Source organism: Mesoplodon mirus, assembly GCF_964341445.2.
Source record: "Mesoplodon mirus genome assembly, chromosome: 2".
Taxonomy (NCBI): domain Eukaryota; kingdom Metazoa; phylum Chordata; class Mammalia; order Artiodactyla; family Ziphiidae; genus Mesoplodon; species Mesoplodon mirus.
Window position 1 is genome coordinate 193,475,429 of NC_138977.1, and position 14,167 is coordinate 193,489,595.

Consider the following 14,167-nt stretch of genomic DNA (forward strand, 5'->3'; position numbering starts at 1 on the left):
TAAGAAAAGAAAAAAAAAAAAAGAAAGAAGCATCAGACTCAGAAAGGTCCGTTGACCCTGCCCAGTGTCACAGACTTCTAAGTGACAGAGCCTGGAATTGACCCGTCTACTTGACCATAAAGCCCTATTTATTTTTCCCCCAACTTAAACATACTCTTTCCTCTGTCTTGAGCATACATTCTATGTTCCCACCTCTCCCTTTACTATGGTCCATTCTCCTACTTTAGACAAGAAAGGCATACACTCACTTATCTGGAATCTTCTTATGGTGCATTGTCCCAAGAAGTAAAAATCTCCTGGTTACCTAAGAAAGGGACAATTCAAATGACTGGGGAAGCCTCCTGACTGGGGAAGCCTCCTTGAATAATTAATCAAAGCACATAAAAAAACTGCCCAATGCCTGTCTTCCTTATACATATTTCTGGTAAGCGCAAAATGTTGCTTTAGAACCAGGGTATTTTGGCTGATGTTGGGATATTCTGAATTAAATCAGAATGGGTAGTGGGGCTGACTGTACTTCTGCCCTTTTTGGACTGCAATCAAAGAATGCAATGCCCTTGAAAATTCTATGAGAGCAAAGCAAACACAGCTTTAAAAAATTTTTAAAGGAAAGCAGTTCTTTTCAGATATTTAAAAAATACTCATCCTGGCACTTGTCATTAGCTAGAAAGAAAAGCACCTTCAAATAGCCTATGGACAGTGGTGGTAGCAATGCCGATTATTTTTCAGTGTAACTGGATTTTTTTAGGAATACCAACTTTTTTTTGGTGGGGGTGGTGGTATGTGGGCCTCTCACTGTTGTGGCCTCTCCTGCTGCGGAGCACAGGTTCCAGACGCGCAGGCTCAGCGTCCATGGCTCACAGGCCCAGCCGCTCCGCGGCATGTGGGATCTTCCCAGACCGGGGCACAAACCCGTGTCCCCTGCATCAACAGGCGGACTCTCAACCACTGGACCACCAGGGAAGCCCAGGAATACCAACTTTTTAAAGATACATTGATTAGCACCCACAGGTAAGATTTTTACAAGATTTTTCTCAGATTAGTTGTATATCATCCAATAAGGGAGCTAAACCCTATTTTATCAAATCTAGATCATGAGGTATTTATTCTGATTATAGTACATTCCCATTTTACTTCATCTTCTGAATTATTTACTTTTTACTATCTCCTAATAACAACATGTGAATTTGCTAGCTGCTGGACCAGTTAGTTATTAGCTATATGACAGGGATGGGCTATGTGCTCATCAGCTGGGCTGCTTCTTCCTGAGTATGCAGGAAAACCACATTTCCCTTTCTCCCCTGCAGTTAGATTGAGACCACATGCCTGGGTTCCTATCACAGGAACATGAGCAGAAGTAATGGACACCACTTTCCAGGCCTAGTTATAAACTCCCCCAGCACCATTATTCAAGCTCTCTCTTTCCCTTCTGCTGGGCCCATGGAGTTCAATATTGCAGATTACCAGATGAAAGGAACCAAACTGCTGTTTTGAAGACAGCTGCCCCAGAGTCACCCTATTCTCACTGGGGCTATGAAATGAATGACAAATAAAACAGTGTGGGGCTTCCATGGTGTTGCAGTGGTTAAGAATCCGCCTGTCAGTGCAGGGGACATGGGTTTGAGCCCTGGTCCAGGAAGATCCCACATGCCACAGAGCAACTAAGCCTGTGCTCCACAACTACTGAGCCTGCGTTCTAGAGCACGCGACCACAACTACTGAGCCCGCGTGCCACAACTACTGAAGCCCGTGTGCCTAGAGCCTATGCTCTGCAACAAGAGACGCCACTGCAATGAGAAGCCCGCGCACCGCAGTGAAGGGTAGCCCTCGCTCACCGCAACTAGAGAAAGCCTGCAAGCAGCAGCCAAAAATAAAATAAATAAATTTATTTTTAAAAAATTTAAGAAAAAAAACAGTGTGGAGTTATTTTATTTTTTTTACAGCAGCTAGCTTTAATCACCCTGATTAATATAAACAGTGTATACCTGTATTAAGCATTTCAGATTTTGAATCATCTATTGCATATTTCCTAAAGAATATCATACCTGCTCTCATAAGTCTTGATTCATACATAACTTCTACTCTTTGCTGGATACTACATTGTATTACTGCAAATTAAGTAATGAAAAATGTATTATTTTGTTTCAATTAACTAATGTAAAATTAATTATATGAGAGTTATATCATTTTAATCTTGATTGCTTTTAGAAATATATTGTACAACATGGACTCTATAACTTACTTCTCAGTGTTTTTTTGTTTTGTTTTGTTTTGTTTTTTTGTGGTACGTGGGCCACTCACTGCTGTGGCCTCTCCCATTGCAGAGCACAGGCTCCGGACGCACAGGCTCAGCCGCTCTGCAGCATGTGGGATCCTCCCGGACCGGGGCACGAACCCGTGTCCCCTGCATTGGCAGGCGGACTCTTAACCACTGCGCCACCAGGGAAGCCCACTTCTCAGCGTTTTTGATACTATTCCTTAAAAGAAATATTAACACATGTGAACTGAAAAATAAAATAAGACACTTTTTGACAGAAAATAAGTCAGATTTTAGTGATTAGTTTGCAAATGAGGACTGGCTTTGTCAATTAGGTCATATGGTTTTGTCATTTGTGGTCTGGTTGACCACAGGATAGGAGCACTTGCCATGCATTCAATGAAAGAAAGCTTTAAGTTTTGACATAATTATATTTAAAACATGTGATAAGTTTGTAAAAAATACTGTACTACCACAGATACTGAAATAAATATCTCCAATTTTTACTGAGTAAAAATTTAAATGAAGTGCTGCTGGGTGAAAGAGTAAAAGGTATAATTAATACTCACTTGATAATCTATGACGAAGCCTTTTTGGTACAGTTTCAGAGACTGAGACTAATGTCTGTCTAATTAAACCCTTTATAAGTCAGATGGCTTCTAATTCATAGCTTTCAACAAAACTAAAAAGAGGACCTAATTGAATTATTAGCTAATAAATCTTTTAATTAATTCTGGATAATAAATCACTATTATTTTTGACATCTAGTTTGACAGAATTTCAAAGAATTGGGTGACATTGCCATAATTAACTTTTCTATTCTTATATTATTATTGTGAAAAACAGCTATAGAAGTGGTACGCTGTCCCATTTTGGACATAATTAATATTCTTCCATGAGTACCTGAACTAATGGAAAAATAAATCCCCATTAATTTCAGTAAGAGGTACATCCCTGAAAATTTCTACTTATGTGTTTGGCAATTATAAAAAATATTTAATATATTTATATTGTTTTAACCACTTGTATAACAATAATAATTATAACTACAGAAGTACTCTTTTTAACTTAGAGGGAACTAAAAAAATTAAAATCACTATCAGTACTTCTGCTTGAGACACATCATAAGGTGATCAATGAAAGACTTCTTGAGCACAAACACTTCTACATTACAGTAAAAAACTTATATTAGGGTGAAAAACTGGGGGAAATGGAATGCAAAGGAGTTCAGGAAGTAAAAAGAAACAATGCTCATTTTCTGATTGCTAAAGAAGAGTTCGTGTATTTTTAAAAAATGTGTGCTAGTCTCAAAGTTGCTAACATGCAATCATGCTCTAATTATTTATAACTTGATATTTTTTCTTGTGTATCTATTTTTAAAAAATTGGTCATTTTCTATATACTCTATGTATTGGTTATATTCTATGTTCTATGTATTCGTATTCTGGCTCTGCCACTCACCTATGACAAGAGCTTGGGTATGTCGCTTAACTTTTCAGGCCCTTAGTTTCTTCTTTTCCCTGTAAAATGTGAAAGTTGAACCACATCATTTGCAGGCCCCCTTACGTCTCTAATATTCTATAACTCTGTGACTAAACACTCAGAAATATTCTTTTAGATGACTGAAAACAAAAAGTATCCAAATATGCATTTCCTCTTTTTCCCCTTTCTCATTTCCCTTCTTCCCTCCCAGTATCACTAAGGCCCTGTTGGCATAGAGCAAAGATTGTATGTTTTGAGGGATTTACTAAAATTGGTCTCATTATGTATCAATTCATTACAGTAATTCATTGGCTTCCCTCAACCAAAAAGTCATCAAACTATTCTCCCTAGTAATTGAAATCTGAAAAGCATATAATAAAGATAATATTTTCTAAAATAAAAAGATGATATTGGCAGGATCCTGCTTCCTCTTTTTTGAGGAAGCTAGAATCTTAAAATAGCTCATCAGAAACAGAAGTCTTTAGAATAGAAAAGTTGACCAGAAAGGCTATAATTGTTGTTAAAAAATATGTATGTGGGGCTTCCCTGGTGGCGCAGTGGTTGAGAGTCCGCCTGCCGATGCAGGGGACACGGGTTCGTGCCCCAGTCCGGGAAGACCCCACATACCGCGGAGCGGCTGGGCCCGTGAGCCATGGCCGCTGAGCCTGCGCGTCCGGAGCCTGTGCTCCGCAACGGGAGAGGCCACAACAGTGAGAGGCCCGCGTACCGCAAAAAAAAAAAAAAAAAATGTATGTGAGGTCCACTAGCACCTCCTTGTGCTATTTATAAAACAATGCAAGATATGATGTATAAATAGTACTATTTTGGTTTTAAATATTTCCATTTTGGTAACAGAATGTTGTGGTTTTTCATATTTGCAGTGAGAAAAGGTCCTGAAATATTAGTGCTGTGTTTTTCTTTCTTGCCCCACACTTCCGTGTAGTTACATGTACCCATGTTGACTTGTGGACAACTGAGATTGTTAGATCAGGGATTCAAAGAGAAAGAGACATTTAATATTCAATTGACTGACTTCCACAAAAGGGCAGAGTTGGGAGGGAGCCCATGTGAGATGGTTGCTGACCAACCCTGGAGAGCTATGTGGAAGGGAGGCCAGTGACTGCAGCCCACCCCCACCATTCAAGTGAGCGTGCCTCTTTGTGTAGAAGAGCCACAGGTGCTACTGTCAGGTCATCGCAGCACCTGCACTCGGCCTCTTAGCTCATCCAGGTGAAGGATGTCCACCTGTGTCCTACAACTTTGATGGCCTCCCATGTGAACTGCTGTTAATTTTACCCTTGTTAACAGGACACAAAACATCTTTTCAAAATAGTGTGAGGTCCTTCACCACCAGAGGACATTAAAAATGAAGAAGAAAGAGAAGCCACAGTTTTGGCACTTGGAAGTCTGGACTGGGAAACCCATCTCTGGTGTATGTGTGTGTGTATATATATTTACATGTATATATTTATACTGGAGAAGTATTAGGGTCTTAAGCCTAAATGAGATGGCATATAGGAAAATGCACTGTACTAATTCATCTATACATCCAATTAATAAAATTTTATTGAATACCTAATGAATATTTATTGAGCACCTACTATGTGCCAGGCACTGTCCTAGGTACTAGGGACATAGTAAACAAGATGGATGAGGTCTCCGTCTCATAAGCTTGCACTGTGGTGGGGGAAGACATAGTGTAAACAGATAAATAAGGTAATTTCAGTTACTGTAAGTGTCATGAAGAAAGTAAAAGAGGCCAATTGGATAGAAAGTGACTGGTTGGAGGGTGAAGGGAGCAACTGCAGGGAGGGTGGGCAAAGACAGCCTCTTTGGGGAGGGTAACACTGAATAATGAGGAGGACTTAGTCATGCAGAGACATTTGGAAGGAACAGATAGAGGGAACAGAAAGTGCAGAAGCTCTCAGGCACATAGTAGTTTAGCATGTTTTAGAAAGATGGCAAAAGATGCAACCTCTGCAGACTCAGGAGTGGGGAGCCTCCTTCACTAAGATGATGGGGTCTTACAGCTGACACAGAGTAAGTGCTTAATAAAGAAATGTGTCTTTGCTCTGACACATTACATTAGAAAATGTTTACTACAAATTTAAAGAGTTTATAACGAAAAGCTTCCCCTGCCCATAACTCCAGCCCTGCTTCCCAGAAGCAATCAGCCTTATAATTTACTTTTGGTTCTTTTGACATATCTTTGAATATAGCATGCTCCTAATGTTATTTCTTCATGTATCAATTATATTATCTATTTACTTCCTACAATGACAGAGAAGCATTTAGCCAAGAGAATTATGGTTATTTTTCTGCCTCTACTGGTTACCTTTGCACCTATAAATAATAAACTTCTATGTCTTGTCCCTTCATATCTTGACTCCCAGATCATGAGACTGAGATATTATAGACCTAATTCTTTCTGCTGCTTCTCTTCCTCCACTTTTCCCTCTATGTCTCTGCTGGGCACAGCCTCCTATGCCCTATAAACTGTAGTAGTTCAACTCTTTTTAGCAGTTACACAGGGCTCTTCATGCTCTAGGTCCCACCTACTTTTTTCATCTCCTAACATTATCCACTTACGCTATACTCACAGTTTTACTGAACTATGTACTTACAGTTTTGTAAACTTTTGTGTGCTCTTGTCTTTTTTCTCATTGCCTCATATGTTTTCATTGCCGGGAAGGGCTTCCCTCTGCAATTCACTGGCAAATCCCATTCGTTCATTTTAGCCTACATGCCACTTTATGATATCTTCCTTGCTGGATGCCATTTATTAATTAAATACAAAAAATATTTATTCAATGGCTGTTATATGCAAGGCACTGTTCTAGGTGTCAGGGCTATAGTGGTCCTAGACAGACATTCATGAGCTTGACTTAATAAGCAGACTTAATAAAAATAACCACCATGATGAAACACATGATGTGTCAGGACTTTACTAAATAACTCACAAATGCTATTTTAATCGTCACACCTTTATAGGACTTTAAGAAGTTAAATATCTTTCCTGAGGTCACTTCCTGTAAGTGGCTAAGCTTATATTCAAACTCAAATCTGCCTAACTTCAGAGGTGTCACTCTTAAATCATACTCATTCTGCAGCTATTACTCCTTGTACACTTCTACCATAACATTTGTCATACTGTTTTGATTCCACATAAACCACAGGACATAAAAGAATTATTTGTGTGACTATTTTTTCAATTTTCTCAGGATGGTACAGAAGTAATACCGTTCTAGAGACACAGGAGTGAAATTAATGCATTACATACAGTGGGTGCCTTAGGGAATTAGGGATTAACTCTTGAAATCTCAGACTGAGAAAGGCTTGCTCTAAACTGAAGACGTCTTAAGGGTAGAGATACCTGCTGCTTAATAGGTGCTCGATAAATGTTCATTGAACCTGTTCTTCAAACCTTTGTAATCAATACATACCGAGTTTTAGGGTTGAAAAACTATGTTAGTCCTGCATTTGAAGGTGGCTTTGCAGCAGGAGCTAGGCACTCAGTCTTTTTAATAGAATTCCAAGGGTGTTCAGTCCAAACTTTAAGAGGCAGTAGAATGCAGTGGTTAATTGCACAGACTCTACAGCCAAACTACCCAGATTCCAATTCCAATTCCATTGTTTACTGTTTATACAACAAATTATTATTTAACATGTGCCAGCCACTTTTATAAGTACTTTACAAACATTACCTGAACTAAACCTAACACCTCCATGTAGCAGATACCTTTACTATTCCTCAATAGTGCCATGTCTCAGTTTTCTCCTCAGTTAAATGCGGGATACTAATAACAAAATATAGGGTATGTAGGATTGAATGAGTGTAAAGTGCTTAGAATAGTATCTGGCACATAAAAAGTTAGCTATTACTACCAGTAGACGCTGTGACCATCGGCTTGATGTAACTTAACAATTTTTTCATCTTATGCTAATGTTCACTTCAAGGGAATTATTTGGAATGGGGACTAAATCTTAAGCATCTCCCAGTCAAGTTGGCTCTCTGTTTCTAAGGGAAAACCCAGTGGCTGGTGCTGAAATGGAAAACGTAGGAAAAAAAATACCTCTGAAATCCGTCCAGTCTTCTGCAGCTGCTCAGGCATCTCCCGAGTCCACGTTATTGTCACCTCTTGCTGGGATGCCTGCATTAGCCTCCTAGCTGGTTCAACGGCCTTCTCCTTGGCTGCCTCTATTCTCTGCTCCAGATTAACCTTTGCAAAACACAGAGGCAAACTGTATTGTATAGTGCGCACGCTTACAACAGCCCATTGATTTCTCATTGTTCTTAGAATAAGGACCCAAATTAGTAACTGAGCTAAGTCTTGTGGGATCTAGCCTTGGCCCGTCCCTCTCCGTGGTATCTACCCACCCCAGGCACATCAGCCTTCGTTCATTGTTCAGCAAATATTTGTTTGATCACCATGTATTTATGGAGTCATTAAGGATACATCAGTGACAAAGAGAAATAGTTTTTGTACTCATGGAACTTACCTTTAGGAGGTGGGAGAACAACAATGGCATCAAAAAACAGACATATAATAATTATTATAGAAAATATAATAATTGCTGGTTATAAAAAGTAGGAAAATGGAATTGAGCCCGCAAATAAAAAGAGGGTCATTTGAGATAAGATGGACAAAGTCTTCTCTAAGCAGGTAATATTATATAGATGAGATGTAAAGGAGGAAGAGAAGTGAGCCACATGATGAATGTAGAGGAGAGAATTCAGGTGGACAGAACCCATGCAAAGGTTCACATATGCTGGAAACAGCCTGGTGTATTTGAGGTACCCAGAGTAGATCAACTCACCGCACAAAGGTAAGAAAGTGGGGAGTGAGATTGGCTGGCGCCTGGTCCTGTAGGGCCTGGTAGGCCATTGTAAAGAATTAGGAAGTTTTTTCCCTCTTCTTTTTATTTTAGAAAAGCTCCAAGATGTTTTGAAAAGTTGAAAGAGTGGCATAATGTACATTGCTATACCCTTTATTTAGATCCACAATTTATTAACTTTTTGCCACATTTGCTTTTTTGGTTCTATTTTTCTCTGTTCTCTGTTCTTTTGTTCTCTCTAACATCTTTCTATTTTGTTTTTGTTTTATTTTTTTCCCCAAATCTTCTGAAGGTAAGTAGTTGCAGGCACTGTGACACTTTGCTGCTAAATACTGAAGCAAACATATTCCCAGAACAAAGACATGCTTCTACATAGTCACAAATTATCACACGTCCAAAATTTAATACTGATTCAGTATCATCTACGTTGTAGTCCATATTTATATTTCCACAATTGTCCACAAATTGTTTTTTGCAGTTACTTTTTAAAAAATCTATGAACCAATCAAGATTCATGAATTTCATTTAGCAACACCCGTCTCCTGACTAAAGCAATCCACCACCTTTTGATTTTCTCTTTCCCGAACACTGACATTTTTGAAGAGCCTGGGTCTGTTGTCTTGTAAGATGCTCTACCTTCTGATTGTTTCCTCGTGATTAGATTCAGGTTAAACATTGCTGGCACAAATAGTACCAGGTGATAGATAGTCCCATTACTGGTGATGTTGTTTCCTCACTTGATTAAGGTATGTCTCATAAATAAATCTCTACATTGTAAAGTTACCTTTTCCCCTAATCAAGAGTTAATCTCTAGGGTGATTCTTTGAGATAGTGTTAATATCCTGCTCCCAAACAACCTTTTAGCCAATCGTTTAGCATCCTTTATCCATTGTTTTAGTAATCTTTGATAAGCTTTATCTATGTCAATTTTTACAATGGGAGTTGCAATATGGAGAATATTTTATTATTCTTTTTGCATTCATTAACTGGCATTCTTGTGTAAAGAAGAGCTTTTCATTGTTAGTCCTTTTCTCCCCCATCCACCCCCTAACGAAGAGGACTTAAAAAATTAAACCTGTTTTAATCTATTACCATCATTATTCTTATTCTTTTTGATGTTCAAATTGTTCCAAGCATGGTTAGTGGAAGCCTCTTTACGCCAGATCCAGTGTCCTTTTGAAATGACCCTATTAATCTCTCATATTTGTTATTTCCCTTCTCCCACAGTGAGAACCCTGGTACCAAACAACATGAACATATTTACTCCTTTGCTTTTTCCTATAACACATGTATAATAGATTCAAAATTACTAAACCAATACCACTTTCAACATCAAACCTACTAAACCAAGTTATTGATTTCTTTGCATTTCTTTTGCTCTGCATTTCTTTTGCTCTTACATTGGATCCCACAACTCCTAACTCCAGTATATAGAGTACTACACTCAAGTTAATTGAACAAGTTCTTTTTCTCTGTGTGGCTATGCTGACAATTTGATATACAGGTAAGTTCATCTCTTTCTTTGTGTTAAATTTTAGGGCTTGCTTATATTTCCATTGTTTTAGATTTAATTTTTTGAAAAGGCAAAATTTTTTAAAAAATTTATTTTATTTATTTTGACTGCATTGGGTCTTCGTTGCTGTACGTGGGCTTTCTCTAGTTGCGGCGAGCAGGGGCTACTCTTCGTTGCAGTGCTTGGGCTTCTCATTGCAGTGGCTTCTCTTGTTTTGGAGCACAGGGTCTAGGCACACGGGCTTCAGTAGTTGTGGCACATGGGCTCAGTAGTTGTGGCTTGCGGGCTCTAGAGCACAGGCTCAGTAGTTGTGGTGCATGGGCTTAGCTGCTTTGAGGCATGTGGGATCTTCCCGGACCAGGGATCGAACCCATGTCCCCTACATTGGCAGGCGGATTCTTAACCACCACGCCACCAGGGAAGTCCTCTTTTTTTAAAAAGAAGTTTATTCAGAGAGCCACACTCCCATCACTAATCCTTGCAAAATATTCCCATCCCCTATAGATAACCATTTTCAACTAATTTTCTGTTTTATAGTTTTTGTATTTCTATCTTCAAAAATAGGCCAAAAATGGGTGTGTGGTATACATAAAGTATGTAGACTCTCATTTCTCCTTCTTGCTTACACAAAAGTTAGCATACTTTGCATATTCTTCTGCACCTTTTCTTCACTGAACCATATAAATATTTTATTCTAAAAATTCATTGAAGGGCTTTAAGCTAGGGACTGACATGATCATTTCCATTTTAAGATTGGTTTCGTTGCCCTGTAAAGAATGGAGAACAGGACCTGAAGCAGGTAGACCAGATGGGAGGCTGCAGTGGTCAGAGCAATGAAAAGAGAAAGGAGTATTTATTTCACTTATAACACAAAAGTACAACAGATACATTTATGAGCTGGATGAGAGTGGTGAGGGAAAAGGAGGACTCAAAAATGATTCTTTCTCATGAGTAACTGGGTGGATACATGGTGGTGTCATTTACTGAGAGAGATTTGGGAGGAGAGGCTTTAAGTTTTGGAATGAAAAATCAAGGTCCCATACTGAATATGTTAAGTTAGAGATGTCTGTTATACATCCAAGTGGAGATGGTAAGTGGATAATGAGATATTTGCATTTGGTTGAAGTTCAGAGGAGAGGTCTGGGGAGGATAAGGAATTTAGGAGTTATCAGTATAAAGATATTTAAATCCATGGGAGTTGATGAGTTTGCCAAGAGGAATACTGTAGAGGAGAGAAAAAGGTGGGGGAGAGGAGAAGCTCAAAGCCAAGCTCTGAGGATTCCCATAATTTAGAGTTTAGGCAGAAGAGACAGAAAAGGAGACTAAGCTGGGCAGCTAGTAAGGTTAAGAGGAAACAAGGAAAGAATGACCTTTTGCTGACCCAGAGGCCAAGTGGTTTCAAGGCTGAAACATTTAACTGTGTGGATGAAACAAACTGTGTGGAATGCTTCTGGGAGCTAGAATAAAATAAGACAGAGAATCCATTGGATTTTGTATAGTATTTATCCTGCCCCTGTGCCTGGTATTACATTCCTTATGCCTGGAGTGCTTACTCCTCTCTTTTTTAAACCTAGTTAATGCCGAATGACCCTTGGAGATCCAGATCAAACATTATTTGCTCAGGTTCCCCTGTGACCTAGTCTTACAGCTCTAAACATTTCTTTCAAACCACTCAGTACAGTTGTAATTTCTCAATTATTTGTCTTTTTATTTGTCTTTGCAATTTTTTCTCAATTATTAGAATATAAGCTCTTGGAGGGTTAGGGTTTGTTTTGCTGGCTCTCCTCCACTGTTTCAACTGACTCCTAGCCTAGTGTTTGGCACATAGAAGGTTTTCAGTAAATATCTGTTGAACATAAATAAATGTAGCATCTGGAGCTGGAAATCAGTAACAGCTAGTAAAAGCAATAAAGGCGTTATGAGGTACGGCAGGAAGGGCAGATTTAGGAGTAGAAGTGCCTGAAGGAGAAATGGAGACTTTGACACAGAGGCCCCTAAAGACTTAAGTTCCAGCCGGAACAGTAAAACACGGTTTTATTCTATCTTCCCTCCTTTCTTCCCTTTCACACCTACTTTCTCTGTTCATTTTTACTCCTGGTCCTGCATCCTCTTCTCTACTCCAAACTGGCTCACCACAAATGATTTTTTTGTGGATAAAGAAGGCAAACTGAATAAGGAGGCAGTGGGAAGTTAGAGAAGGAAGGGGGAGGTTATGGGAAATATAAATATAGAATAAGAAAAGGAAGATAGTAAGCTCATCAAACCAGGTACTATACTACAAATGCTACTAACAAAGTAAGAGTCAAAAATAAGATCACATGTGAGAGGGTGGGTCTTGAAGTCATTCAGCTGAGTTTAAAATCCCAGTTCCACCATTAATAGCTGTATGCCTTTGCGCAAATTACTTAATCATATGAACTCAGTTTCGTCGAAACCTATAAAAGGGGCATAATAACAGTACCTACCTCACAGGGTTGTTCTCAGGATCAGTACGACAATCAGTTTTAAATGCTTAGCACCATGACTGGCACAAGGTAAATGCTCAATTAACGTCAGCAGTTACTTTTCTTTAAAATGAAGTACAGCAGGGAGAGATGGCCTAAGTAGTAAATACTTGTCATATGACTGTAATAACACCGCATCAAAAGAAGAGGATCACTTTAAAAGAAGCAGATAAGATGTACTGGCACTTACATTTCGGGCACTGCAAAAACCTTGCCTATGCATGGAAGATAGACTGTCACAGTACAGCGCCTCACGCCGGTAGTTGCATTATATTTTCAAAATGGCAAAAACAAAAAAACAAAAAGAGAAAGAATGCTTTTGAAAATCTTTTCTGGAAAAAAATGTATCTCGTCCACGAGGGCCGCTGTGGACGACAGGTAGGATCATGCAGCGAAGAAAGTGACCCTCCGAGTGCGGGCAGCGGCCATTCTAAGTGACTCTCCCGATGCGGAGCCTATTCCGGCCCGCAAGGACAAGGCCCGCCATCCGTTGGCTGGTCCCTAGTGTAGTCGCGGGGCTAAGTGTGGCAGCTACCTCACCTCGGGGCCTCCGCCACGTCTTTATTGTCTCCAGGATGGAATCCGAGATCCGCGCCGCCGCCAACAGAAGGTGGTACCCACCGCAGCCCCAAGGCAGCGCCCTAACCAGCCCCGCAAGCAGAGCCCCAGGGAAGCTCCGCCCACTGGCCGCTCACGAGGCCGCTTCCGCCCATTGGTCGCCCGGCATTCCGAGACCCGCCCCCAAATTTGAAAGCTTCTCCCGGGAGCGGGTGGGAAGCCCACAGCTCTAGACGGCGGCGCTCCGGAGCGTCGTTCCGGAAGCTCCGCCCACTCCCAGCGTTCCGTTTGAATTTGAAAACGAAAATAACGTGGTGCTGCTCCCAGGTTGGGCCGGCGGGGCAAAGTTTGCAAGTGAGGGTACGCGGAAGGAGGTGGGGGACTGCGCACGTACCAGGTGAGGTGAGGAAAGGTCTCAGCCAGTGTGAGCACCTTCCAACGGGGCTCGGGACACCTCAGGAACTGGGTTGCGGAGCAATGAAGACGCCTGGGCCACCGGGTGCGCTCTGGGGGGTTGAGCCGTTGTACTCGCGTTAGGGTTTAAATCTGGTCTCCGCCGCTTATTGGCTGTGTGACGCAAGGCAACGTCTTTAATCTTTCTGGGCCAGTTTCCTCATCTGCAAGAGCGGGTAATGATAGAACCTACCTCTTCGGGCTCTTATGACGATAAAATGATAATATGTAAACCTGTTAGAAAGTGCCGGTGTATAGCAGGCACTAAGTATTTGCAATCATTAATATTTTTATTGTTGCTGCCGTTAGTGTTGAGGATCAGGCGTCCATTGCCAGATCTGGTGTCCTGAATCCCTAAGGTGAGCAGTTTGCTCGGCAAGTGACGTGCTGTTATTTGGGAGGGATGGGGGCCCTGTGGTGGCCGTCTGTGCAGTTATTTTACAGGCTGCTGCCGGTGCCCGGGGCTCGCCCTTCTTGGGCTTTTGCAGTGCTAAGCGGAAGGGGGTGTGTGTGACGAGTGCAATGACTGCTGTTATCCTCCAGTTTGGGAGGTTTCCCCCATCT

General features: G+C 40.6%; 2 protein-coding genes across 18 annotated transcripts in view; one reads left to right on the forward strand and one right to left on the reverse strand.

Annotated features, from left to right (window-relative positions):
* Positions 1 to 13,262, reverse strand: part of LOC309798851 (uncharacterized protein) — a 35,635-nt gene extending 22,373 nt beyond the window's left edge. For 4 of the 6 annotated variants that reach the window (XR_014293240.1, XM_082611564.1, XM_082611563.1 and 1 more), the window contains exons 1-3: positions 12,783 to 13,126; positions 7,813 to 7,959; positions 249 to 304 (exon numbers count right to left, since the gene is read on the reverse strand). Coding sequence is in view for 3 of the 6 variants with exons in the window: in XM_082611564.1 (XP_082467690.1) it covers positions 249 to 304; positions 7,813 to 7,959; positions 12,783 to 12,815 (236 nt within the window). In the remaining 3 variants the exon portion in view is untranslated. The other 2 variants (XR_014293241.1, XR_014293242.1) reach the window with 2 other exon arrangements.
* A 131-nt stretch (positions 13,263 to 13,393) lies between these two features.
* KIF20B (kinesin family member 20B) overlaps positions 13,394 to 14,167 on the forward strand; it is a 72,693-nt gene continuing 71,919 nt past the window's right edge. For 7 of the 12 annotated variants that reach the window (XM_082611770.1, XM_082611778.1, XM_082611779.1 and 4 more), the window contains exon 1: positions 13,394 to 13,547. The gene's annotated coding sequence lies outside the window, so the exon portion shown is untranslated. Of the gene's footprint in view, positions 13,553 to 13,760; positions 13,780 to 13,802; positions 13,963 to 14,167 lie in introns of those variants that run through there. The other 5 variants (XM_082611781.1, XM_082611773.1, XM_082611775.1 and 2 more) reach the window with 4 other exon arrangements.